The sequence below is a fragment of the Rhea americana genome, unplaced genomic scaffold (genome assembly GCF_003343005.1).
Source record: "Rhea americana isolate MKP2758 unplaced genomic scaffold, rheAme1 scaffold_32, whole genome shotgun sequence".
In the NCBI taxonomy this organism is placed as follows: domain Eukaryota; kingdom Metazoa; phylum Chordata; class Aves; order Rheiformes; family Rheidae; genus Rhea; species Rhea americana.
The window spans coordinates 4,141,216-4,169,131 of NW_028186446.1; the positions used below are offsets into that span (position 1 = coordinate 4,141,216).

The 27,916-nt window shown below is 37.0% G+C and overlaps 1 protein-coding gene across 3 annotated transcripts in view; it reads left to right on the forward strand.

The window, feature by feature from the left end:
- PPP1R9A (protein phosphatase 1 regulatory subunit 9A) overlaps positions 1-27,916 on the forward strand; it is a 149,520-nt gene that overhangs the window by 110,411 nt on the left and 11,193 nt on the right. Inside the window, exons 7-15 of one of the 3 annotated variants that reach the window (XM_085310522.1) lie at positions 4,287-4,340; positions 8,013-8,242; positions 9,630-9,726; positions 9,854-10,025; positions 15,991-16,148; positions 16,706-17,006; positions 21,303-21,390; positions 21,491-21,568; positions 25,095-25,293. In XM_085310522.1, the coding sequence (XP_085166648.1) occupies positions 4,287-4,340; positions 8,013-8,242; positions 9,630-9,726; positions 9,854-10,025; positions 15,991-16,148; positions 16,706-17,006; positions 21,303-21,390; positions 21,491-21,568; positions 25,095-25,293 (1,377 nt within the window). The remainder of the gene's footprint in view (positions 1-4,286; positions 4,341-8,012; positions 8,243-9,629; positions 9,727-9,853; positions 10,026-15,990; positions 16,149-16,705; positions 17,007-21,302; positions 21,391-21,490; positions 21,569-25,094; positions 25,294-27,916) is intronic. The other 2 variants (XM_085310523.1, XM_085310524.1) reach the window with 2 other exon arrangements.

A 27,916-nucleotide genomic window follows, 5' to 3' on the forward strand; every position in this document is an offset into this window, starting at 1 on the left:
CTGCACTTGCCAGTGTARCAAGGCTCTGCAAAGCACAAATGCAGTAATGGGTAAGACTCTGGCCTTTGACTAAATCWCCTGTAAAACTATACTAGAATACAGTTTCCACCAGCTTGGGCTATTGCCAGATTTGAGTATATCCAGACTGATTTGAAGCTAGTTGTATACCTGTCTGATTTAATGGTCTCAGAACTCAAGTACAGAGAAGATCAAATTGAAGGACTTCGAAATCTTTCAATTGAAGAGCAGATGAGGGAGCCTGAGAAGAAAATATTAAATGTTCCTGCCAGAGAGTGGACTCTTTTTCACTAACCCATGCAGCTATCACTATTACAAGCATGCCACTTTTGATTTGCTGATTGTATTTAACAGTACACAGCTGCATTTTGATGGCTGTTACAGAATGAGTGCATGTATTTTTCTTGGTATTTGCCCTGAATTCTTTCAACACTGGAGGACTTATTCACAGTCACGCTGCACAAACCCACACAGTGTTTTCTGGAATTGTATTTAAAGAATAACTTCTTTCTTGTTCTTACTCTGGAGATTAATGAAAGTATTAAAGAAATGGGATGGACATAATCTTCTAACATAATAGTTTGACCTARTTAGTTGAATTCAGTCTTTGCAATGAAAAATGTGCCGAAATACTTTGAGAGGACTCTTACTTAAAATGCCTTGCTTTTAGAGTGGAAATCAGAATAGACCTGGGCAGTCCTGAGTGAATCACATTACCTCTGCATACTTTGTTTTCTTGACTGTAAAGTAGGAAAGACGAGACTAATTTTCCTTACATGCTTTGAGAGAAAGAGGTAGTCATCTGTAATGACTGGAGAGACACAAGATCTGTAGGAACAGGGAATATCTTGTATGAATTAGGTATTATATTTCACACGTTTCAATGAAATCTATGAAAAATGCATTATTATAACCCAGCTTATATAATGATTATTTTAAAAATTACCATCAGTTATTAGATTCTCTTGGGTACTTTCTGCCCCATTTTACTCCAGATGTTTAACTATTGCCAGCTTTCCATCCCATTCTGCCTTTTGTAGTCTTAGAGTCTTAGATGTATTCAATCTGTTTTCTCTCAATATCTTAAATAGTGAGGTTTTTATTTTGAAGAAATATTTATCTTTATGAAGAAATATTCAAGACATCTTATAAAAGGAAGTATGCTAAATATTCAAAATATCTTTGTTAAAATGAATTTGTCATTATACTGACTTTGAAAACTTTAAAAATATAAAATATTTATATGAAATATTTGCTAAGAATTTGTCTGGTGTTGTATAAGACATGGAATAAGGTATTGGTGTTCTCATATCAGAAAACTTACTTAAAAACCTGAAGTACAGAGTCCAGATTTGCTTGTCAAATCACTCACCTTGCCTGTTGTTCAGTGTTAACCAGAAATGCGTATTTCTCATCTATACTGCAAGCATGATTAGTTCTGTTTAAAAAAAAAAAAAGAAAAAGAAAGAAAAGAGAAAATAGATGTCCAGCTACACGTTCATCTGTTCGATGGGAAAGTGTCTTTTTTTTCTGCCTTAGCGGGATCTGCTGTACCATGTGTTGATTCAGTGATCTAACTGGGTGCTCAGTATTCATATTTTTTTAACTTAATAACGGAGAGTATAAAAATAACTGTTGAAACCATCTGTACCTGAGCAGATTGCCATTTATGCAACAGTTTGGAGTTTGTTATGTCATAATAAGCTGCTTAAATGTTGCTTACCGGTTTGTGGGATTTTTAGAAGAGATGGGAAGCAGGTAGCCCRTAAGGCTTTAAATTATGGCCTTTTGGTTTCATTATTAACTCTGCAAAGGGCAAAGTCTAACTCGTTCATCTTCCCCCTGATTTTACCTCASTCCAAAAGAATGAACAAAGTAGCTGAACTAAGTAAAGGTCTGGGCATTTTTTAAACTCTGTGAAATTATTAGTTGGCTCTTTCACATTTTTTCCTCATTGTCTTTCATTATTAGCAGAAATTGGATTACTATATAAGACAGTCCCCCTGAAAACTGCAGATCGAGGGTTGGCCTGAGTGAGCTGAGAAGTTGCAAGTAACCTCTTGCAAAAGCTAAAGTATCTTCCTAAAATTTCCCCTAGTATTTGCTAACCAAATTACAAAACAGTATAGTATATCCTTCCTGGCTTCCTAGTCTACTGAGTGGAATAGCAGCAATAGCCACTTCTTGCCATTAACACCAGCTCCAGTGGTGCTGAGTGCCTTATTTCCAGCTGCACTGAAGCCTTTCCGTTCTAGACCRGCACTCCCCTGCTCTCAGGTGGCACATCATCAGGGACCCTCTGTGTGATCCACAGTTTATCCATGTGCTTGGGATAACTTCCCTTTGGGTTTGGGTCCTATTCATGTTATACTTGCTAGTATGCCAGATGCGCCTCCACATTTCATGTGCTTCTGTAAGCTGTATAGATAGCAACTCGTTTCATTTAAAATGAAATCTTATATCTGCTGTTACTGGGCACAAGAATGTTTGTGGTACTTTTTAGTGCAAAGTCAAAAGGTGACTTCAAGTACCTGCTGAAACTGTGTGGACTGCAAGTGCTCACAGTCAGTTCCAGCRTCTTACCTGGAGACAGTAACTGACAAATGAGCAGTAGAAAGGAGAATATTCCTCAGGTGAAACTGTTTGCATCAGTTCCTAATTTCTTCCAGCATAAATTGAGTAATTTTCCTCCAAGAGGGACTAGGATTATTCACTAGGTCAGTTAATGAGGGCATTTAGGTTGATCTGCAAACAAATGTGTATCTAACAGTATGTATTTTTGCTGTTACAAGAAATGAGTCTAAGAGGTCCTATGAAATGGAAARTGGAATTGAGAAGTAGCTTTGCACTTTCTCAGTTACTTGTACTGATCAGTGCTGTGATAGTTCCTATTGTTAAAACTATTCCAAATAAAGAACTTTTCTTTTGAATTTTTTCTTTTTTTTTTTTTCCTAAAAAAAATGGTCTTAAAGAAAGTAGCCATTGCTTTACCAGGGATAATAATTTCTGATTCAGTACAGTTCCCCCATGTATTCCATTAGCTCAACATAAACTGTTCTCAAAGGCTTCAGTCATCCTTGTAGGAGAAGTAACCATCATGTAAAACATGCTTTTCCATAAGTATTCGTGGTATTCATAAATAATACACTAAGGCTTTGTCTTCACTGCAGTGTTAACTCAAACTAAATGAAGTTTTACCTTTGCCCTCACTCCTTATCCAACTCAGACAAGCCTCTGATTCAAATTAAACAGTGCTTTAGATTTAAGATTGTGGCCTGTCTGTAAGTTTGTCCATGCTAACTGCTTTAAACAGTAAAGCGGAAGAGATTCGGGTGCAAACCCGCRTTGGGTCACACCTACATAAGCATTTTGAAGCTGTTCTTCAATTTGTACTTTGGAACAGGCAAACCGTGGGTTGAAACTAAGCTTGAAGATGTTTCACGAGGGTACCCGATACACTCAAACAGCTAAAGGGCATTTACTATGCAGAGTCAGACTAAATGTAAATTGATTCAAAGGACACAGTCTTCCCCTGCCTCCACCCCCCAAGAACAGGTCTGTGTGCATGTCAGGTCCTCAGTACCAACTGTTTGCTGTACAGATCCACTCTTACTGTCACACAGTGCTTGGTAATGTAAATATAACTTCTAGCACAATGCATCACCTTTAAATCTACTTGCAATCATTTTGTGTGCTTGAAATCTGTTTCCTGTTTTTTAGTTTCCCAGTTCCTCACTTGAGATTAGCTATCTTGAATAGAATAATTCAAGCTAATGATTGATAAGGATAGCATCAGTTTTAACATTCATCTTGCATGCAATAAATGCGTGGAATCTTTTGTTCAAGGTTTTTCTGACTTCTTGAGTTGTTAAATCACTTATTTCTGTATTTGCTCTTTTGTAACATGCCTGCTTTAATCAATGCAGTGGGACTTTATAACAGCACTGGGGCGTATTTCATATTCAYATCAGAGGAGAGCAAAGCCCAGCAGTATAGCATCTTTTTAAGCGTAAGGCATTTGGTTTTGCTAAACAGATTGGATGTTCTGATTTGAAATTATGAGTGGTTGGGCGGCATCCTATCTTTAATTAGGTTGCACAGACTGAGTCATTTTGCAAGCTAGACATTTTAATTTACAATCTACTGCACTGCAGCACTCTTCAAGGCCTTCTGCTATGTAATAAGGTATTCAACTTGCAGCACAGGCTTTAAAAATACTGGAGTACTCCCTGTGACTTCACTTGTTTATTTTATATTTTCGATTTTAGTTGCAAATCAAACATGCAGTTACAGAAGCTGAAATTCAGAAGCTGAAGACAAAGGTAAGGATCAATATGCAGTTAATACACACTGTTTTTTTTCTTCTCTCCCTCATACAAAATCAGATCTTTATGTGGGTGGAGAAGTCAACATCCTTATTAAAGATTGTTTAAGAAACACAGTGGCTCAGCTAAATTGCCTTGTTATATATCCTCTATTCAAATTTCAATAAAATCTTAATTGCTGCTACTAAGAGAAGCTGCCAACTTGTATAGCTTCAATCAAACATACGTTTTAAATGACAGTATAATAACCAAATGGCAGATTTCTAGTTTTACGATTCTAATGTCTTTTTTGAGTTTTTAAAATTATATTTTGATTGATTATTTGCATCTATATGAATAGTTTTCTAATTGATAGTGATATTAAAGCATCCTGTTTATGTTATTTTGCTTTTCCAGGCATTTTTCTCTTTTTAAGAACTGATTTATATAAAGATATTTAATAGAAATTACTTTCTCTTTACAGGAAAAGAAAAACTGTTCCAATTGTTTCTGTTCTCTTTAAAAGATACTCTAGAAAGGAAAAAGCTTACCAGTTTAATGGAAAACATTATCTCAAAATTGGATGCTAGATATTAGATTGAATTTGCTATAGCAATAAAAAGAAATTGTACTTTTTTATAGTAGGATAACCTTTATGGGAGGTTCAGCTGATAATTCAGTTGTTCAGTAATATTAGGTTTTCTAATAACATCCTTCTCTTTGAGCAATTTACAGAAGGAAATAAAAGGAAGATGGACAAATTTTAACTTCAGAAAAGAGTTTAGATGATTACTTCTTTCTAGCAACCATTTACACTCACCATATATTTTGTCTAGTGTTTATCAAATCCATATAAATTAYTGTTAAAAAGAAATTCATAATGCAACTATTTTCTGTAATGACAATTTCTCTTGTACTGTTTTAACTTATAAAGTCAGAAGTCTTTTCTCCATTCTAGTTTCCAGTTCCAGTCTAACAGTCGGAGCTGCATGGTTAATCCATTGGGGTTGTACCAGTCCCCATTGACTTCATGGCAATGATGTGTGGGTGTAAACATTCAGATGTGTAAATCCGTTTGCAAGATTAGGGTTATTGTACCTCTCTGTGTTGGAGTTCTTTGCCTGGTGTTTTGAATAGAGCCAAAGAAAATGTGGCTAGTGTAGGTAAATTACAACCAAAATTGCAAACGAGTTACTGTTTTTGCACATGCATCATTCATGATACCAGCAGAACTGGTCTAGAGCAAGTTAGATAGTGTTGCTAAGTAAACATGGATGGTTGCCATTTGTAAATTCTGAGAACTAAAATATGCATTATATGCAGCCAAACAGTGAAACCTGCAGGTGGCTTCAGTTGGGAAACGTGAAGAACCAACAAAGGAGCTGAGAATCACAGAACGGTTGAGGTTGGAAGGGACCTCTGGAGATCATCTAGTCCAACCCCCCTGCATCTTCACTTATAGCATGTTAGACAGAATCACGTCCAGATGGGGTCTGAATATCTCCAGAGAAGGATGCTCCACAATCTCTCTGGGCAACCTGTTCCAGTGCTCTATCACTCTCACTGTAAAGAACTTTTTCTTCATATTCAGGTGGAACTTCCTGTGTTTGAGTTTGTGACCATTGTCTCTTGTCCTATCGCTGGGCACCACTGGAAAAATGTCCAACCCCATCCTGTTCACAGCCTCCCTCAAGATATTTGTAGACACTGATAAGATCCCCCCACAGTCTTCTCTTCTCCAGGCTAAAGAGGCCCAGCTCTCACAGCCTTTCCTCATAGGGCAGGTGCTCCAGGCCCCTAATGATCTGTGTAGGCCTACACTGTGCTCTCTCCAGTAGTTTCATGTCTCTCGTACTGGGGAACCCAGAATTGGACACAGTACTCCAGATGTGGCCTCACCAGGTCTGAGTAGAGRGGSAGGATCACCTCCCTCGACCTGCTGGCAGCACTCCTCCTATTGCAGCCCAGGATACCATTGGCCTTCTTGGCCACAAGGGCACACTGCTGGTTCACGATCAACTTGTTGCCCACCAGGACTCCCAAGTCCTTCTCTGCAGGGCTGCTTTCCAACAGGCCTACCCTCAGCCTGTACTGATGCATGGAGTTATTTCTCCCTAGGTACAAGACCCTGCACTTGCCCTTGTTGAGCTTAATGAGTTTCCTCTCTGCCCAACCCTCCAGCTTGTCAAGTCTCTCTAAATGACTGCACAGCCTCTCATGTATCAGCCACTCCTCCCAGTTTGGTACAGTCAGCAAACCTGCTGAGGAGGCACTCTGTCCCTTCATCCAGGTCATTGATGAGTAAGTTGAGCAAGGCTGGTTCAGACCCAGTACTGACCTCTGGGGGATACTGCTAGCTACAGGCCTCCAACTAAGTTCTGCCTTGCTGATAACAACCCCCTGGGCTCTGCCTTTCAGCCAGTTCTCAGTCTACCTCACTGTCCATTCATCTAACCTATGCTTCCTGAGCTTACCTGTGGGAGACAGTGTCAAAAGCCTTGCTGAAATCAAGGTAGACAACATCCACTGCTCTTTCTTCATCTATCCAGCCATCATAGAATGCTGATTGGTTAAGCATGGTTTCCCCTTGATGAATCCGTGTTGACTACTCCTGATCACCTTTTATTTCTTCCACGTGCTTAGAAATGACATTTAGGATAAACTGTTCCATCACCTTTCCAGGGACGGAGGTGAGGCTGCCTGGCTTGTAGTTTCTTGTGTCCTTCTGCTTTCCCTTTTAGAAGAGTGGAGTGACACTGGCTTTCTTCCAGTTTTCAGGCACCTCTCCTGTTCTCCATGACTTTTTAAAGATGATGGAGAGTAACCCAGCAATAACGTCAGCCAGCTCCCTCAGCACAGCACTTGTGGGTGCAAGGGTTGTTCAAAAATCGCAGTAAAATTCAGACAACTTTGAAGGCCTATGGAAAAGGTCGATTGACTTCATTGGTGCGGAATAGTAGAACCATTAGTGGAACTACACTGGTCGTAAAGTTAAGCAGTGTTCGGCAGAATCAGCACCTGAAAAGGCAGAAATGTACAACAGCAAGGGTGTATTTTTCTTTTAATTTCAGCTACTTACAACTTGATAAGGATGTTTAGGTAAAACAAGGAATACACTTAAAACAAGTTCTTTGTCCTCCTGATAGTTCCAGAATATTTGCAGTATTGGACGTAAAGCTCTCTGTGCTTGAATGAAAAACAGTTATTTTTGGTTACAACTTGATRTTAAATTTTGCATTGTTCTCCCAACCTCTTTTGTTTGGCTTTCCAGATTAAGAAAGATTATGACACAAAAATAGGCATTGTAAGAGTTCAAAATAATTTCTAGTTTGGGAAAACAAACTTCCAGCTTATGGAAGTGTATGAATGTTTTCTATCACCTGGGCCAGATATATGGAGGAAAATATATTCCTAGTGATGATTGATTAACCCAGTAGTCCACTACATAAATTTTTAAAGCTTGTTAGTGTATCCCTGAGAAGCTTAGAAGCTGCACTGGARCACAGAGCAAAGGTTCTGCCTCATTTTCTGAGGAAGAATAACATATATATCAGTCTGTTCTACTTGTCTTGGAATCCTGTTTTCATTACTAACACATTATTTTGGAGTTACTATTTCACTAATTTTTTTTACTGTTTATGCTGTTTGACTTCACCCTTAACTAACTGGCATCTCTACTATTCTGTGCAGCTGCAGGCTGCTGAGAATGAGAAGGTGAAGTGGGAAGTGGAGAAGACGCAGCTCCAGCAAAACATTGAGGAGAATAAGGAAAGGATGATGAAATTAGAGAGTTACTGGATTGAGGCGCAAACCTTGTGTCACACTGTGAATGAACACCTCAAGGAGACGCAAAGTCAGTATCAGGCTCTGGAGAAGAAATATAACAAGGCAAAGAAATTAATCAAGGATTTTCAGCAAAAGTAAGCAGCTACACCAGGCTCAGCAAATGAATTAGTGGCCAGATAGGAAACATGTGTGTGATGTATTTTGAAATATGAAACCCACTGTTAAAGGCCTGTAAGGTAAACAATACTTTTCGCTTTTATCGTGAGAGCCCCTGGGTTCTTTATTACGGAAAAATGTTAGCATTGTTCAAGTACTGGTTGAAAGACGTTGAAAAATAGTAGTATAACTAAATGAAAAAGTAATCTGAAGTATTTCAGGCTGAAATATTTCAGACTTACTAGATCAGTAAATGTGATTGCGAACAACAAGAGTAATTGTAGTAAAGCATTTGGTTAGAAATGTTAGCATCAATTTGTAGTGATGTTGTATCATCCGGATTCACTCCTGCTGTGTATTAATGTAACATAAAAAAGAAATTGTGCTCTTGCACGTCTACATTTTATTTTTCATCTTTTCTTAGATGCCAAGAATGTTTGAGCTAAGTTGAGTTAATTGATGATTGCCTGGCCCCTTCTGTTTCAAGTAGTCCCCTCCCCCTGATGGCTAGCAAGAATAATAACATCTTACATTTCTATAACAGCTTCAGTTCCACAAGGTTTCTTTTGTAGTGTTTTTTTCATGTACTACTGAAATACAGTCATTTAAGGAAGAAAACTCATTTCTTCAAAACGTATAGCAATGTCAAGTGACACCTTGGAAAGCAGAAGTGAATATCCTGTTCCATTGAAAACGATATGAAGATTTTAGATAGTCAAAATGTCATTACCCGTCTTGGAATTTCATGACTGTTACAGAAATARCTGGCATTTTATGTGCTTTTTATCACAAACCTCTTAGGTTTTCAAAATAAAAGGCAAATCCCTTGCTAGAATGAGCCTGCATAATTTTTCTGTTGGTATTCTAAGTTATATTAGTAAAAGATCTAGTCAATCATTTTTAACTACCTCAGGCTCCTAAAGTCACCCGGCAGATTTTTTTTTAATAGCTTACTAGAAAATTATGCCCTTTCAGTGAAAGCATGCAGTCATATTCCTATAAAATACGGGATTCCATCCCATTTCTCATAACAGAACTGAGCTAATGTTGCTTCCATTGTAAATACAAATGATGAAAAAATTGATTTGGTTTAACTGTTCTGATTATCAGTTAGAAYAACTGAGATTTTTACCTTTTCCAGCTTAATTCCCCGTATTATTATATAGCTCATTCATTTAGACTAATAAATAATTGTTTAGGTTTTTGTCTTATTTGCAGTTTAATACTCGTTGTCAGATTAGTAGTAAAATATGTTAACTACATAATTTTCTGATGCACATTTTTAGATATAACGTTGTCAGAACATTTTATTTTCTATTTGAATCTGATTGTTTTGATGACAGCAAATATGTCTTTTCCCCTAAGAGAACTTGACTTCATCAAACGCCAGGAAGCTGAACGAAAGAAAATAGAAGACTTGGAGAAGGCACATCTGGCAGAAGTTCAAGGCTTACAAACTCGTGTGAGTAGTATTTACTCAAATGCTTGAAGAATGAGATAGTTCTGTCTGATAATCTGGAAAAAAAAAAGCAGATTTTATAGATGTTTGTGTGTAAGCTATGAGTAATAATGAGTTATATTTCTTTCAGATACGAGACTTGGAAGCAGAAGTTTTCAGGCTGTTGAAGCAAAATGGGAGCCAAGTTAATAATAACAACAACATTTTTGAAAGGCAGACATCTTTTGGAGAAGTTTCTAGAAGGGATCCAGTGGAAAATCTAGACACAAAGCAAGTGTCCTGTCTGGATGGCTTAAGTCAAGGTTTGTTTGAATCRACCTATAACTCCTGTTAATGTGTGTGTTAATAGTATGGTTATAATTTAGGATTTAAAGAAAACGATGAATAACTGTTATTTTTCCAAAGCTCGTTATCTTATGGGAGCTATACTCATCGTATACCAAATAAGGACAATATAGAGTCCCAGAACAGCTGTGCAATATATATCCTTTAAAGAATGGAAGTGACTAGTGCCTGTTATAAAACAAAGATCATTACTGATTTCTTAAAGCTTAAATAAATTTTCAGTGGGATGCTATCAACATTTAAGTTTAATTCAATGCAGTAGGAGGAAACTCTGTTTTCTCATGTATTCCTACATCTATCCTTAATTGCCCAACCACCAAAGGTCAAATAAGAACAGAATTACCAAAATGAGAAAAACAATGTTAAATCTCCCATTTGAATGGATCCCTTAGATATATTTAGAGAAAGAAGTTATTTGTATATATTTGCAGTGGACCTATCAAGGTACCTTTGTAGAAGACTCTGTGTGTGCGTGCGTGTGCACACACGTTTGTGTATGTACACATGTGCATATTTGTGCATGAGTATATGTATCTTACCATTTTTCTACATACTACTACTACTAATAAATAACAAGGCTGAACTACATAAGTGAATAGAGGAARCTGCATAGGCAACTGAATTCTAAAATTACATAGACATATCTGAACGCACTATTAACCAATATGGTAAAGTACAACCGACTGGAAGACTTTTGAGATATGCTTTTTAAGTCTCAATTACTGTTTTCCTGGTTCTGTTTTGTATCTTTGAAGAGCGTCATGAAATGTAAATACTTTTTGTTCAAGCTATATGCTTTTGTTCTTCTCCACGTCACTTATTTCTCTAGTGAACTTTTGGGGGTAATTTATAGTGAGTAGTATGTTAAATACAGATCTTCATTGTTGGTGGGTGCATCATGGCAATGAAAATAGTAATTGCTAAGATAAAGTTGGTTGTTTTGTTTTTTCCTACTAGCCTGTCAGTTAAACTGCTGTGTCCTGTGGTTTACTTCACATTTATGAAAAATCACGTTTCGTGGTGTAGTTTTATACCTTCCCTACAATTTCATAGGTTTTTCATCTAAAATTCAGCGAGGTTAAAAACCAAAGTTTGTTAATAGWGTTTATCTATATGATTGCATAAATAAGAAAACTCATATGCAAAATGAAGTGGAATTGGATAGGAACTGTTATTTCAAAGAAGAATAGAGCAAAATAAAGGAGTGGTAAATTATATAAATAAGTTCCTGTGCCATAGGATAAGTAGGTGAAAATAAAATTTGTGATATTTGGATAGATCCTGTCAGCAGAGTAACTAACCTTTACTTGGTTTACAGAAAGGGTAATTTCCATTATCCAGGCTGTGCCAGTGAAAATACGCTAACAAATTTCATACCTTTAGTTAGAGTTTTAAGCTRTGTAACCACAAGTGGTTCCTCAGAGATGAAGTATATGCAGAATCAAAGCTGATTTTAGGTCCACAGCCTTGGATCAAAATCGTCTGTGGCAGGGGCAATACTTAATTGCCTTACTTTGGGGGGGGGGGTCAGGTTTAGCTCAGTTGGTTAGAGTGTGGTGCTGCTAATGCCAAGGTCGCGGGCTCAATCCCCATGTGGCCTATGCTGAGGGTTGAACTAGATGATCTCCAGAGGTCCCTTCCAACCTTACCATCCTATGATCTCCTAYGATCTTAATGTATATTTAGTGACATTCTGTGAAGTCAGGTGTTGGGCTTATGACAAAGGAGCACCAGACTGTTCCTATACAGATCTTCATTTTAAATAAACTATGATATTATTTATTTCTCTGGTGTAACAGTATGCATTACATTACCAGATAAATTGATTTCTACCAGGCAGAGATGTTTTATTAAAATTGATATTTTAACAGTTATTTCATATGTGGGCCAAACTGAATATTGCTCTGCAGACAAATCAATATGAATTACATTTTTTAACATAGTACATACATAGAAAAGAGCTTGTCCTGCTGAAGCTGTAGCTGTGTGATATGCAGACCTCTGGAATTAGTTTTCACAAATCTGCACAGACCTGTTTTTTTCTAGCAAGTATTTATTTACTTAAGTCTCTGAAGTTTAGAAAAGCACTCATGGTGACAAGAAAGTCTACATTTCTGCCCTAGAGACTCAATAAGTGATACAAAAGTATTTAAAATTTAGCAACACTGTTAATAGAAGTGATTGCAGTAATTTGCATCAGGAAAGGAAAGTGTGCTTTGTTTACCTACCTGACAAAAATGRTGTTTACAGTTACTGTCTTAACAATGTTAACACATATCTGAGAAGAAGGAGCTGAAATTCATTTTAAGACATGCCTTTACCATATATCCCTTTTGGCATTCCCTGAAACATTGTCTTTAAATAAGACCACAATATTTCATTCTGATTTGACTTTTTTTTTTTTTTTTTTTAATATAATAATTTGGACAGAATTTCTAAATATAAAAAATTCAAGAACTTTTTTTGTGAAGTGTTAAAAATCAGTGTGACAGTACTTTCAAATTATTATTTTTTTCAATTGATATTGAAAGAATTYGCTTTTTCATTGGGAAAACATTCCACTGGAAAAATGCAGCCCAGTGTTCAGTACTTCTGAAGAGTTAAAATATATTATCTGTGAATTTAACTATTCAAGTTTAAGCACCTAAACACAAATATTTGGTTGAAAAATGAATAGCTTTTCTATATATCATCAATAATATTTTGAAAGYGGAAAAAGCATAGTTAAATCTTGGATTCCAGGTTGAACTTGCATTGTCAGCAAGGGAAAAGTCCCTTTTTAAAATAAAGAGCTCTCTAAAAATAGAGTGTACTTTGTCTCTATTCTWTCCCCAGTAAATCCCAAATCAGAGTCACTGAAGTCTGTATCAGACTGTAATGTAGTGATACTTGGTATGCAGAGAAAGAGCTTATTTCTCTATCATCATTCTTCTGTAAGCCTTTTAAGAAAAGGACTTATCCTTGTATAGTAATACATATATTTAGTAACCAGCCTGAGCATGTTGACAGAAGGGCCTGTGAAGGGCAGGGGGGCAACCCCCCATGTCTCTGGATGGTGAGCAGATCTCCACGACATGCCGTGTCCGGTGCAGTCTTTGTGACAGTCACACAAGCAGCTCTTCCAGTCTCTTTCTGAGTTTTTATTCTAAGAGAGTAGCATGCTTTTCGTTGAGCCTCAGTATTAGGTTTGTGGGGTGGATCCACACCCTGTAATTTTTACTCTATAGTTTGCAGGTGTGTATCTTCACAAAAAAATCAGGATACGTAAAATATTTTTATGTCTCTGTTAATTAAAATGATACTAAATATGGTTTTTGCCTCACTGTGAACTGAGTTGTTTATTATATTCCTCCGTGGCAATAGATTTGAGAATAACTAGTGGATGCGACTTGATATAGGAGCGTAGCTGTCCCTGCATCTGGCCGTGTTTAACATTGTGTCTGACTACATGGCTCCTCAGTCCTGTTGCAACGTAACCTCCTGTGGACAGGCTTCCAGTGACATCAGTGGACGTTACAAAGAGAAAATCAAAACCATTAAGGCCCACCAATTCTGTCTTYGTTTTGTCTTAGAGTACTAGAAGCCTGTGAGTTGTTTCCATTACAAGTATTTRATTTATTTTTATATTCCAGAAAAATAGAAAAAGTGCACTATAGCTTTCTGTTTCAGTGGCTATGAACCGTGGCAGTGTGTCTGAAGTAGAGAACCAAACTCTTTATACATAAGCTGGAAGCATTCAGTGACTGGAAATCTAAACAGTTCAGAGTTGCTGCTGACTTGGATAATATTTGCTTACCTCTGTGCAGATACCCRATCGAGCTATTTTGATGCTTATGCCTTGTGAGTGTCTTGGGATACCCAGGAATGCATMAGCTCACGGAGGGAGATTTTGAAATCTATTAGTGTATAATGGGAAAAGAGTGGGGGAACAGGCAAGCTGCTTCCTGCTCCACAGAAATACTGAAATAATTCAGACAGAAGCCCTTCGGAGGGAAGTGTATCCAGGCCTGCGGAAAGAAAGTCTAATTAAATTGTCACTGTGACAAAATTTAACCTGTTAGAAGTTTTGTGTGAGCTATTTACCAGGCTCCTCAGTGGGTTGGGAGATGCCAGGAGAGATGCTTTGGATGTACGTTTGTGTCACGGAGCAGCATAAAGGCTGATCTGGAAAGAAAGGGGAGAGGCAGACTCCCACTGGTGCTTCTTCAGCTTTTTTGACAGTAGGCTCACCCAAGATGAGGCACCTGCACTGAGTTGCCATTGCACGTGGGCGGCCCAGCTCTTGCAGAGAGGGAGGAGCAAGCGCTCGGCCCTGACAATCTCCTGGCTTCAACAAGGCCAGTATGACCACTTGTGTGAGTGAGTGCTTGCAGTACTGCRTCCAAACTTTGCATAATTTGAGCTGTGAAAGCAAGGTATGTGTGGAAGAGTAGGCACTTGAAAGAATAAATGTAAGCAGTGGAAAATATTGCAAGGTGCAGTTACCTTATTTAATACTGCCAGTGGGAGCGTAATTACAAGTCAGACAATGCTGATGATTTTGTATTGTCATCTGTATATAGACTTTAACTCTCAAAGAAGGAAAGCAAAACATGTTACTAGAAGTCTTGTGGTACAATRAGAAGAGAACATCCATCTGCAGTAAGAAAAATGAATTTGAAGCCATGTCTTACCCTTCAGTTATTTCATGACAGACTAACTCGATGTTTGGCTGAGATTTCAAGAGTTTGAACTGATCCAACAGCTCACTAATGCTGAAATTGAGAGTCCCCACACCATCCCTCCCTGTATATAGCCATGTAGTCCTGCCTCTTACCTTGCACTGTTCTAGCACTTACCGTACACTTTTGCGTGTGGTGTCCAGGGGAGGCCTGGGATTCCTTTCTGCTTTCCCCTCATGAGAGGGGTGATGCGATAGCGCGATCAGACTGTTCTACTGTAGTCTGAAGGAATGAGTTTAACACTTGTTCATAATCCCATGACAGGCTGCCCACAGGTCAGTCTAATTGCAATGGAGTTGAGTTGCGAATCTGATTATTTAGACACTTTCTGTATCACTCTGTGTGCTACTGACTACAGACATTGCCTTGGTTATAATGCGCACATATTGCACAAGGTCCTTTGGGGGGATAAAATGCACTTGGTATAGGAGAGAACAAGTTAATGTTCTTTAAAATTTTAAGCCATTGGGGGTATGATAAAATGTAGAGCAGCCTGAGCACTGCTGTAGATACTCCTTTGTAACTTGACAAGAATCTTGCAAAGCTGGTGAAGCCGTGGGAGAAATGCTTAGTGGGGCAGTTTGGGGAGAAAAACGGCAATCCAAATTGTCCTCTTCAGGTGACTTAAAAGTTTGGGGACAAGCAAATTGACCCACTTAGTCTAAATTGGTATATTCATCCAGATGTTAGATGATGTCTTTTAAAGAGCATTGAGATAAGGATTACTTTACTTTATGCTATTTATCTGTTCCTTATTCTGTATGCCATTGTGGAGGAGAATCCTCTATAGATTGAGCACATAGAAAGGGGTCTAAGGGAGTCAAAGGGGACTTAGTTTCCAGGCTAGTACCCTGTATTTGACAACAGGAGATACTCTTTTTGTCTGTTTATGTGTGCGATCCTTCATGTTACAATGTGAGTCATTTGTTGAATTTTTAAATATTTGGAGTTGATCATTAATTTTTCCTTATGCAGTTGCTGTGTCTGTACAGATAAACTTGCTAATTGTTTATGTAAATAACTAGGTTCTTTGCATGTGCACTTTAATAGTTCTGAAGGTACAGGTGCAAATAAACATGAAAAAGTGCATGTAATACCTGAGTACAGGTAATACAGGTAGGAACAGGTAATACCACAGGAACAGTACCTTAAGTCCAAAAGATTCTCATGTTAAATAGCTTTAAATTGTGTTTTCGTACAGATCTCAGTGAAGCAGTGCCAGAAACAGAGAGACTGGACTCTAAAGCTCTGAAAACTCGAGCCCAACTTTCAGTGAAGAACAAACGGCAAAGGCCTACTAGACCAAGGCTTTATGACAGTATCAGTTCAACTGATGGAGAAGACAGCCTGGAACGAAAGGTGAGAAGGACTCTTCACTCTCTCTTACACTTCTCATGGAGTGCTACATTACCCTCTAAGTTGTTTCATTCTTTCTTTGTCCTTTCAGTGTAGCACAGGCAGTATTTTCTTTACTCGTCTGTGGCCAGCGTGCTGTGAATGCCCTTGAGCAATGCGATATGCCGAGTCTGTTCTCCTTGTAGTCAGCACATCTGTTGGGGTTTTTTTGTTCTTTTTTTTTTTTACAGGAATTGTGGGCTTTCTGATTTAGGTGTGCTTTATGATGCAGAGTGGGCCATTTTATTTTTGCAGGAGATGAAAGGAACTTGAAGCCTGCATTTGTCTATTTGCTAATACAATTGATACGATATTTACTTATTGTTCTGTCTGATTCTAACTTCCATCTGAAAAAAATATATAAGCAAAAATGTGTGTGGTATTAGAAGGTAATAACATGAATTATTTCTTAAAAATAGTAAGGATAAGTAATAAAGAAAAGGATTGCATATTCAACATAAACCTTGCTGTGACTGGTTACTAAATGGCATAACCTGCTTTATAATCTCTTGTACCAACAGCCGTCAGACAATTACAGTAGTCCCATGCACATTTCCAAATCACCTCTGCCCTTATGTGTGAGAGCATCCTCACCAGCATCAGATTCTGGTGCTTCCTCCCTCTCCCCAGTGGCTAGCAGTGCAGCATTCTCATTTGACAACCTAACTGAAAACCAAGAAGAAGGACAACAGCACAAAGGAGGTGTCTTTTCCCCTCTTGTTCAGGGGCACGCTCCATTTCCCTCTCCTTCAAAATCTGGACACAGCTCTGAATCATCTCCTTTCCATCACCCAGCTGGCAAGAATGTTTTACAAGATGAAGGTATTACTATTTTTTACAATAAAATGGTGCATCATTTTGCTCACTTATATTTGCTTTGTGTAATTGTGTTGTGTATTAAGACTTAGCAGCTAAAAGGCCATCTTCTCATACCTTACTTTAAGTGCCTTGAGGTCAAAAACTTACAGCTGTCCTTGACAGTATGAGAAAAGGACAGTTTAAGTTGAGATCAGTAATAGTTTTCCTTATTTTTTCACTTGCTTAAAACTCACTGAAAAAGATAGGGGCAAGTTACCTTCAAGAAATTATTTTCTCTCTTTTAAAACACAAATCATTTTTAAAATGACTTTTTTTCTTAATATTTAAAGGTCTTCAGACTATGGTATTTTATTTTGATTAGAGCACACAAGACCAGCCCTTCATTTTTTTTTTTTTTTTTTTTTTTTTTTTTTTTTTTTTTTTTTTTTTTTTTTTTTTTTTTTTTCTTTTTTTTTTTTTTTTTTTTTTTAGAAACATAGTGCAGTATGCATGAAGTATGTGATTTTGGCACTTCTTGATGCTTTTTTGGAGGGTGGGTAGGGGAGCATAAAGCAAGAAAAGCAAGAATAACAGATTTTCTGTAGCTTTTAATTGCTGAGAGGCAGTGTAGTCTAGATTAAACAAAAGATCAGTGGCTGAAGACTCATTTGCAGACAACGTCTTCCAAGTGGTTTGTTAGGAAGCTTGGCCATATTGGTATTTATTTAACTCCAATTCTTAAAATGTAAGMTGGATAAAAAATGATCCATCATATCTAGCTCCGGTGTCTTTTTCAAATATTAGTTCATTTGGTGCATTAACAGTACAATTTGGCACAAAACTCTGAGCCCTCCTTTTCTGACATCTTGGGAATTCAAACTTTGCATTTTCTGTGGTTTTACCATTCTTTGATACGCACCTTGCATTCTCTAACTGTGGCGTAAGCTAAAATACCAGTAATGGGGGCGAAAACTGTTTTTAAGTGAGGGCTTCGGAATAGGTGTGGAGTGGTTCTTTATTAACTAAAAAGAACAACCTGTTCAGGATTTTTGTTTGTTTCTGTAACTGAAAAAGCTTACTGTTCATTTGCAAGCTGATATTTCTTCACGTCTTCATACAGGGCTCCCCCACAGATTCTTAAAAAGGCAGATTAATAAAGCTTTGTTGGATTTAAAATAAATTAATCTATATACTAGCATTTTTACATGGATTCYGAAATTGCTAGTCTATTTGCATAATTGCTAATGAATCAAAGTTAACTTCAGAGCCTGAATTTTGGAAGTAAAAATAAGGGCAAGACTTTCCAGACTCTCACTTCAGTATGTGATGAATGTGCTTTAGTGAAGTCTGAAATCCTGCATTTTCATCCAACACATAAAGAATATATTGATGAAAATATGTTCTCGCAATGTAGGGAATAAGAGTAGTATATTGTACACATTATGCTGTTCTTTCCTCTCCAGTCTAGCTGAATGAACTGTATCATGCTTTCCCCACCATGACACTTACGTAAACAACCAGTGCTTTTGAGTGTATCCGGGTTCTAATAGGTGCATGAAAATTAAAGCCGAGCGTCTTAGTTTCAAATGGAAAATCTACAATTTATTAAGTTCTACAGAAGAAAAATACCCTCAAGTAGCTGTTTTGCAAGCAGTGTTGTAGTGATATGATTTTAATTGATTATTAATTTGGCTGTCAAATTTACTGTGCAGGAAAGAGACAGGACCAATGACTAAGTATATTTATTTTATTGTTTTGTGTGTTTAGCTAGTTTTTTTAGAGATAGAGAGTACATTTGTGAATTAATCTGTATGAGCTGGTGTCCATTGATTAATCTCTGATTAGCAAGTGACAGCTTTAGCAGCCTCATGCTCCCCCTCATTTTTTTTTTCTTACAAGGTCCTGCAGTGTTGTAGAAGGAATTGAAATGGCATGAGATCAGTTCCAGTGCAAAATGGTGGGGGATTTTTCTTGTTTGTCTTTTAAACACTACTTTTTAATGTATAATTTTTTTTCTTGAGTTCTGGCCGTTTTGTGCAACAGCATTATTTGATAAGGCAGGTGGGTTGACCACTGATGGGCAGACCTGTGTTGATGTGAGGGTGACTTAAACTGTTTTGTCCTGTTGTGGCTTTGGGAAAAAGTTAGATCTAGTCTCCTGTAATGTTCATCAGCCACAGATCGCTTACATCAGCTCTTTGCGGCTGACTGTGATGGTTTAAATGGCTACTGTGTGATTTAATCTGAGGAACCAGCTCTCCGTGCCCTCTCTGAAGACCTTCAGAGAGTCAGGGAAGATGTGCTCATAGAGGATGGTCAAATGCTTCTCATGCCCCAGTGGCATCTGCAGCCCTGTTTAGCGGCCGGCTAGGTGCTGCCACAAGCTGAGCAGTGTGTTTCTCTGTGTGTGCCAGCCTCTCTGAGTTAAACACTTCTGAGGCTGCCTTTGAGACTTAGTCCATTCATCTTCCCCATTATTTCTTAGCCAGGATGACTGCTTTTCCCAGCAAATCGTTGGTATTGACCCAGGGCTGAACGGAAGCCTGCTGGAGCCACAACATGTCCCTGCTGGGACTAGCTCTCCACATCATTTCCTCAAATGCAGCAGCAGACCTCCACCTACTAAATGCTTTTATTATTTTTCCACCGCAAACCTTGTATCTCTTAGAGTTTCATTTACTTTGGTAAGATCTTTCTCAACCCCACCCCCTAGCCCCCAAACCCCACTTGGCTGTGAATAACTAGTGTGAAAATAAACATCACAGTCTTTTATTCTGGAAGCTGGCAAGTTTGACAGCAGTTGAATGGAAAGGATATGTTAAAGATGAGAGAGAAACCATGAGCAGATGTTTGAGGAGTAACAAGAGGAGTATATACTGTGTCGAACTGATGCAAAGTACGCATTGCCTAAAACCCTCCTGAGCCTGTATGTGGAATGAATTTCTTTTCAAGAGATTTTGGCTTGTTTTTGTCAATCTTTGAATTACTTTTTTTAYTCCTGGAACTTTTGTGTGTTTTCTCTCTTGGCATCAAGTTACATGTCAATTCTTCTTGAATGCTTTCCTTTTCTTAACATAATAACTTGTGTTAGTAGAAATAGTTTGGCTTTTAGAGTGTAGGAACTGTAAAAGACTTATTTTCCTGCCTTTTCCATAATGATTTGTGTAGCTTGTATGTTCATTTTTTTACCTTAATGAAAAGTTGGCTAAATATTATCCGCAGAGCAGCGTACAAAATTTTTCTATATACATGGTAGTCCTGTAACAGTGCAGTGGTAAACACAGAACGCAGAATGGTTGAGGTTGGAAGGGATCTCTGGAGATCATTTAGTCCAGCCCCCCTGCTCAAGTAGGGTCCTAAGATTTTGGGTTAATTTTAGGGATTCAGTTTATATCAGCTCGATTAAGAGAAATCCACCAACCTAGCAGTGCTTTCAGTTTAAAGTCACATTGTAAAAGTCACCAAACTGCAAGTGGCATAAACAACAGACCTTCATTTGTTTCCTGTAGGGTTTTTGTATTCTTATGTTTAAGAATCACAGAATCTGTGTCTGAATTTTCATCTTCTGTATGTTTTCTTTTAACTTCCATTATAGATTTCACAGGGTATTTTGCGTACTCAGGTTCAGTGTTTTAACTTTATAGGTAGCACAACCTATTTCCTCTTTAGGTTTTATCAGTGTATATAAAAGAGGATTTATAGCTCAAGACCAAAAATAGGTAGAAGTCTCAGGGCAAATGTATTAATTAAGCTACATTTATTTATTTATTTATTTGATTAAAATGGTTGGATTCAAGTTAAATGTTCATTTTAATAAAGGTGTTCAAGGTTACTATACCTGGCATGTCCACCATAAAAATTACCCTCTTCTCTAAAGTTCAAGAAGGAATTTCAGCAAACATTTCTGAAGTAAAGCATGCATACCCRAAAGTTCCATAAAAGAGAAATAAACTCTTACTGCTGAGTTTAAAATTGCATTCACTTTGATTCTTCTCTGTTAACCTTTTGTTGTTTTGACTTATTATAGATTCTCTCACTAGAACACCACCAAAATAAACTTTTTTTTTGTTAATTAAAATAAGCTTTCTTCATGTGTATTTTCAAATTCTGAAACTTTATATATGTTTTARTTCCTTTTCACATCATCCTCTTAAAAATGAGAAGACGTCACTTAATTAAATCATGTACTCACACACATGTACACATATGTGTATCTAATTATGAACAGATGAACAAACTATGCTGAATGGAAAGCAGAATAGCTTTCAGTAGCAGTTAAAAATAATAATGTCTACTCTCCCATGTACGAATGTATCCTAGATGGTGCCACATGTGCCCAGGCAGCAAGAACAACTAGCCCTACTATGGGGCAGGCAGAAAAACTAAAGCGAAAACTTGCAGACCTTGGGTAAGCATTTTGTTATTTAAAACATTTTTTAAMAAAAATTAAGAGGAATTGAAAGTGAAATTTCTGAGGTGCTTTCTGATATTTTCTAATACTGTTACAGGGCTCCCTTGAGAAGGAGTTCAAACAAGGGAAAGAAGCGGAAGGAAAAAGAAGCTATTAGGGTGACCTGTGGCAGTAGGTATGAGGAAAAGATTAAGGATGCAAGAAATGTTATGTCAAAAACATTGGCAGAAATGAATCATCCTAGCAGATGAAAACATTTACAGTCCTCCTTTAAGTTTTTATCTTTGAGGCCAACTTCTGATCTTACAAACTTAAACTTTTTAACAAACAGAAAACTAACAAATGATCTAAAAATACTTGGAGGCTTATGATATCCAGTGCCAGTACTATTATTGTGTCCACTGATGGGATTTGCAGGGGCAGGTTACTAGAGCTGCCTACAGGATACACATGTAGAAGGTTAATAAGACCCTTATATCTTGATATCCAGATATCTTGACACAATTCCACACAGTTTTGAAAAATGCCCCCAGTATCAGGATGTGCAGCAGGCCTTGGCTGCAGCTTTGCTGTGTCCACTTCAGAAATCCATTCAGAAGGATTTATTTCTGAAAAAGAATATCATAAATTCAAAGAATACTGGGAAAATGCTGGCTGGATTGGCCGTGTCACCAGCTCTCAAGAAAAGAATTGTGACTTGCTAGCGAGATCTGATGAGGCAGCATCTCCATCATGTGGACTCTAAATAAAGTGAATGAACATTCAAAATGGCAGACAACAGCTTTTTWTGCAAAACTTAGTGTAGATTTTTATTGAAGGTTTATTTTTTATGCAAAACTTAGTGTAGATTTTTATTGAAGGTTTGTTCCCATGTACTGGTGGGCCCAGCAAGATCCCAGCTCAGGGAGATGAGATCTGGTTCCAGGTACAAAAGATAACCATTCAGTTAAATGTCAGAAATACCAAGCAAACATGATARGTTCTAAAAAGTTTAAAAAGGACGTAACAACTCCAAAACTGTCCAAATACAAAATAATGCAAAAGAAAACCTACGCGATAAAAGAACAATCTAAGTAAACAGACTTCGAATGATACTTGCAAAAGCTTTGTGATCRAAAACCAGTGTGTAGCAATTTGTGGAGTTTTGCTTACATTCTAATATATAGACACACAGTGACAGCTATAATATGTAGTTCCTTAAAATCATAGAAGCAGAAGAAACCTGACTTCTGACTTAGCCCTTTGGGCACACTGTACTGAATTACAGTGTTCTACCTCAGCATCAGTTTGTATCCTTCAAATATCTGCCAAAATCCTTAGTGTGTGTTAGTCACCTCTGTGATGGAGTCAGTAAAACTGTTTCAGCTTGTGCCATTGGTGTTTCTGCTTTCATGTACCCTCTAATTAGTAATACTCATTGCTGGGTTTTCCTAGTGGAAGAAAGAGATTTGTGAAAACAAGTTTTCTGCACTTAGATGTATCTCTAAGGCTGCTTAGTGTCCTTAGCGCTCCCAGGTAGCATTTAAATACAAAGATACAGGGAGGAAAATATGAGTATATACTTGCTTGTAAGAAGCAGACTCTATGAAACTTGATATGTTCTTATACCAACATAGTTAGTATGTTATCTACTGGACTTCACACATCTGTGTCTTTCTTAGAGGAAAACAGATCATAGAGCAGAAGGATCAATTGCTTACTTGACCATACAATAAATCAGTAATTTGTGTTATTTGTTTGATAGCTTTTCATTTTCTCAACTGATTTTTCGAGTTTGGATACAGATACTGAAAACAAAGTTTAATACTGTTTTCAACCTCAGAACTAATAAGCATTTATAATTTTCACTATGCCTCTGTAAACTGTAATRTAAATACTGTAGTATAACTTTTTAAAGGCAACTTGTCATTTCCTTTGTTATTTACTCCAAATAATTTGTTTCTGAAGAAATGTGAGGATGCTTTCTGTACAGCCCAAAGCTGAATAAGCTCTTTGAAAGATGATGATCAAAAGATAGCATCCTATTATAATTTTTACGTCCATTAAAGCAACTGATTGATGTAGAATTAATCATCTTGTCAGATGGATGTTCCATGCATTATTTTGACATTGCCAAAAAATAGCACTCAGATGTGTAGAAGAAAACCCTAGATTATTCCTTGAGACTACTACTAGTGTTACCTAAATAAAAAATGCCCCCATTTCAGTAGAAAGAGTAGAAAGCATATATTCCACTCCATGGGGTAAGTGATTTGGGTGGCAACATTCTTTTYTCTGTCTGCTTTCAAGCAAGGTCTGAGCATGGGAGAGGAATGTGGGTCTGAGTCAGACAGATCAACCTTTCTTTGTGCAGCAAAAGGAGAGAGGCTTCTTCTTCCATTTCCTTGAATGGGGGCCCTATGATAACCTAAGTTGCATTCATACTTCATGGAGTAAATCTTATTTTCCCATATTAAAAGTGCTTCAACAATAGTCTACTGCTAGAGTGCTGAGGAATTTCATTTTAGGATGTAGTTACAGGTGCTTTGTAAGCGTTAGGAATGCATCTGCAGTTTCGTTAGTTCAAAAAGACTTCTCCAGCCAACTTAACCTTAGGATCTAAGTAGTGTTAAATTAAGACAAATCTAAAGTCATCAGCAAAGTTGTATATGCTTATGAGAGAAGTATGGCTGTTTGAAGTGTTAGGCTGTAAATATCTGGCAKATACAGATTAAATACAGAAAAGAGACTTCACAATATACAGAGCTAGTACAGAGTTTTTTATATATATATATATATGTTAATAATATGTATGTTGTTAATAATATATACATGTGCTAATAATAATTTAGAAGCTGTCCAGAAGGTAGAAGTTGAGGGATACTTACATAATTGTATTTTACTGTTGGCTGCTAAAAGCCTTAGAAATTTCAAGCCCTGAAACAGRCTTTATTAGCATAAATATRTAATTTGATATRAATAATACATTGAATTGTATATAGAGAATGTGATGTTTTCATAACTTCTTTGGGGCAGATACTTTGACTAGTTACTTCTAGTTTACATACTGTACAGTTGACATGATAGACTTACCTAATAATTTAGGCATTTTGTTTTGTAACTGTTACATTTTCTTTGATCACATTATCCATTGCAATATTTGTTATTACAAGGAGAAAAGCTGATCATATTGCATAGGCATTTCTTTCTTTCGTTTTTTTTTTTTTTTTTTTTTTTTTTTTTTTTTTTTTTTTCCATGTTTTTTAAATCAAGTTCTCTGTCAGTATTTATCTGGACCATCTACACTGATGGGTACAAGTGCACAGTTCATTCTGCCTGTGCTGCCGCCCAAGCCAGACCTGTCTGGAAACCACTACCTGCTTGGGTCAGTGCTAGCTCTACTCTGTTTAATCATGCTGAGATGCCCTTGTGGCGCTTAAACGTACCAGCGCAGCTGTGTGGCTTCTGGGCTGGAGCTGGCTCACATCCAGGCAGTGGGAGTACAAGCTTTTGAGCTGATTCCTGTCTTTGTTGGGTGGATATCACGTGAGAGAGCTTGGGTTTAAAACAAACCAACAAACAAAGCTTTTTCTTCATTTATTGAAAGATTTCAAGGATGTCATTACCAGCTGCATACCATTGTGTTCTTTAGTCGCTGTTTACCTCTTTAGAATTTTTATTTTATACTCTAACACAGATTCCTGCTCCTTTCTCTTAAACAGGACCACTGGAGAGTTACTGCAGAAATCAGCAAATGCTAAATCTTTACTAGAACGATCCTCCTCTCTCCCACACTGTGTACCATTCACATGGTATGGAGAGAGCAGCAAGGGATCTAATTCTTCTAGCAACCTGCCATCACCTACCAGCTCAACTGAACCTTCTTCTGAAAATATAAGTCCAGCTAAAAAAGGGGCAAAGGTAGAAAATAAAAACTACCTTATTCCCACTGTGTTGAGTGGCATAATTGGCTTAATGTTTCTGGAGAAAGAAAAGGCCAATATGTTAATACTACAATAAACAGCGCATGGTGTTCATTGTGCAGTAAAAGCTCATCCGAACAGCGCATCTTTATCACTGTGCCATTCCACATTCTACCTTTATACTCCGTCTTTCCCTTAATGTACGTTAATTCAGTAAAGTAGCTGTGGTGTGCTGTACTGTGCCAAAACCAAGTGGTACCAGTGAAAATTAGCATTTGGATCCGCAGAACAAATGCTAGATGTGTGTATTCAATTGTAGATATTTTTCTGCATCCTTCCGGACTGAATACCTACCCATGGTTAATGTATAAATGCAAGTGARGAAATGTTGTATGCTGTCAGTCATTTGCCTTTTTCTCCCCGGTAATGAAATCTGCTTGTCGTGCATGCTAGATGTTGGGCTTAATTCCGTATATGAAGATCCTTGAACTAAAAATATGAGCTATTRCAATTTAATACATCTGTGTGATTCCTTTCTATGTGCATGAATGTTTCAGCATGTAACTCATTAAATAACCCTTAGTTACAGTAATATACTTAGTTTTTTCATGTTATTTATTTTCACTTCTGTAAAATATTTATCTGCCTGTATCCTCTTACAACTTACAGCAACTTACTTTTTATATTGCTCTGGAAAAGAAACAGAAATGATGCTGATCTTTATATTCATGAATTTGAGTCATAATCGGAAATCTGATCTCTCCTTCTATTTACATATAATATATATACATAATAGCACTTTTCATTTATATGTATACACACGCGCGCATGCACATGCACACATTTAATAGCATATACATAATAGCTGTTTTCTCAGGCATCTTATGCTTTTGTTGCCATAAGCTCTACGTGTCTTTCTTCTGCTATGTGCCAACTAGCTGTGATATCAAAAAAGACCACATTGCGTTATGTGCTAGGGAGGGTAACAGAAGGTTGACCAGTCTAAATCAGATTGATTGAGAAGACCACAGACAAATTCTCAAGGTTAAAAATAAACTAATCCGTTACCTGGGTTAGATGAGGGTTAGACATGTGGATCCTATTTCTGCCTTTAAAGAAATATTTTGTAAAAATAGCTTTCAAATGGGGAGAAAAGCCAACCCTTTTACAGTTATTATTAGGTTGGTAAGCTAGTTTTACTTTGTTGTTCTTTRTGTGCTCCTTCATTATTATTTTTAGTGGGCCTTGGCTGTCATATTTTTTTCCACAGAAATTTTAAAAGACTAAAGTGAATCAAGACTGATATTGACACAAGATGAAAGGTCAGTCAGAATATTTTAAAAAAAGAAAAAGAGATTCACACTACAGGAAGTAGAACCATGAAGTTCCTTGCCTACAAATGCCGTGGAGGCTAAAGTTTACTTACAAGGAAAGCTGCTCAGGTGTCCTAGTCCTCTGTAAAGAAACGGGAAAAGCAGAACAATAATTCTAAAAGTTGATGTGAGAAAACTGAGCACAAAAGCTTTCTGGTGTTCTCTGTAAAATTTGTGATCTCTTAAACTAACGGTGTCAATTTAGGGTTTTTAAGCACAAACTGATGTCACTTTTCAGTGGGATTTCCAGCAGAGCTAAGGGAATCAAGACTTGGTATTCTTCCTGTTTTCAGAAGAGAAAGCTCAAATATCTCTTGGAGGATAATATGATAAAAACAATTTTTTAAAYTTTTCTTTTTGGTTTTGAATGATATAGTGTTTGGATCCAGTTTTTAAAATTCAATATCAGAAGTGAATTGAATTTACTGTTCAACTAGATGTTAGATTAAAATAGGTGAAAGAGGTCTCAGTAGAGAGTAGAGGTCTCAATATAAACTGTATTTTCAATTTCAATGGAATATTATGATATCCTTAATTTTTTTTTGTTTACTGTTGTTCTCAGATCAGACTGTTTCACTCCAATAGAAAATACTTGTTAATTTTTGTATTCCTCTGATGGTGATTTCATTTTATTCCTAGAAAAAAATGTGCATGCTTTTGCTATTTGCTATAAAGTGTGATGTTTGTCATTACATTTAAGACAAAGTAATACTTATATTTATGGTTTTTGTTTCAGTAAATAGTATTTGATATCACAAGATCTCTTTTACCTTCATTTTTTTTTCTAAAGGTATAGATAAAGAGGGAAGATCCTTTCACTTTTTAGGGGATTATTTGGGGCTCGGAAATGGTTTCACAGGATATTCTCCTTGTTCTTTCAATAGCAATTTTAACTTTTCTCTGATAATTAATCCGCTGTCCTAGTCTTTGTGCTACTGCGTGTGCCTATGCTTGTCCTAAATGTGTGAAGTACAGTGAAATGCTATTGATTAACCATCAGAAGCAATAATTTAGCACCATGATGACAGCCAGCATCTGTAAGGGAAGTCTGCAAATTGCTTACAAACCTTTTTGTTATTCATTGAGACATTAAGCTGACAAAGATATCTCATAAAATATGTAGTGATAAAAATATTTCCTATTTTATAAACATTAACAGTACTAAAGATAAGGCTTCATAATCTGTTTTCTCACTGGTCTGATGAATGATTGAAAGCACTCCTAAACTGTGTCAACCTGGAGAACAAA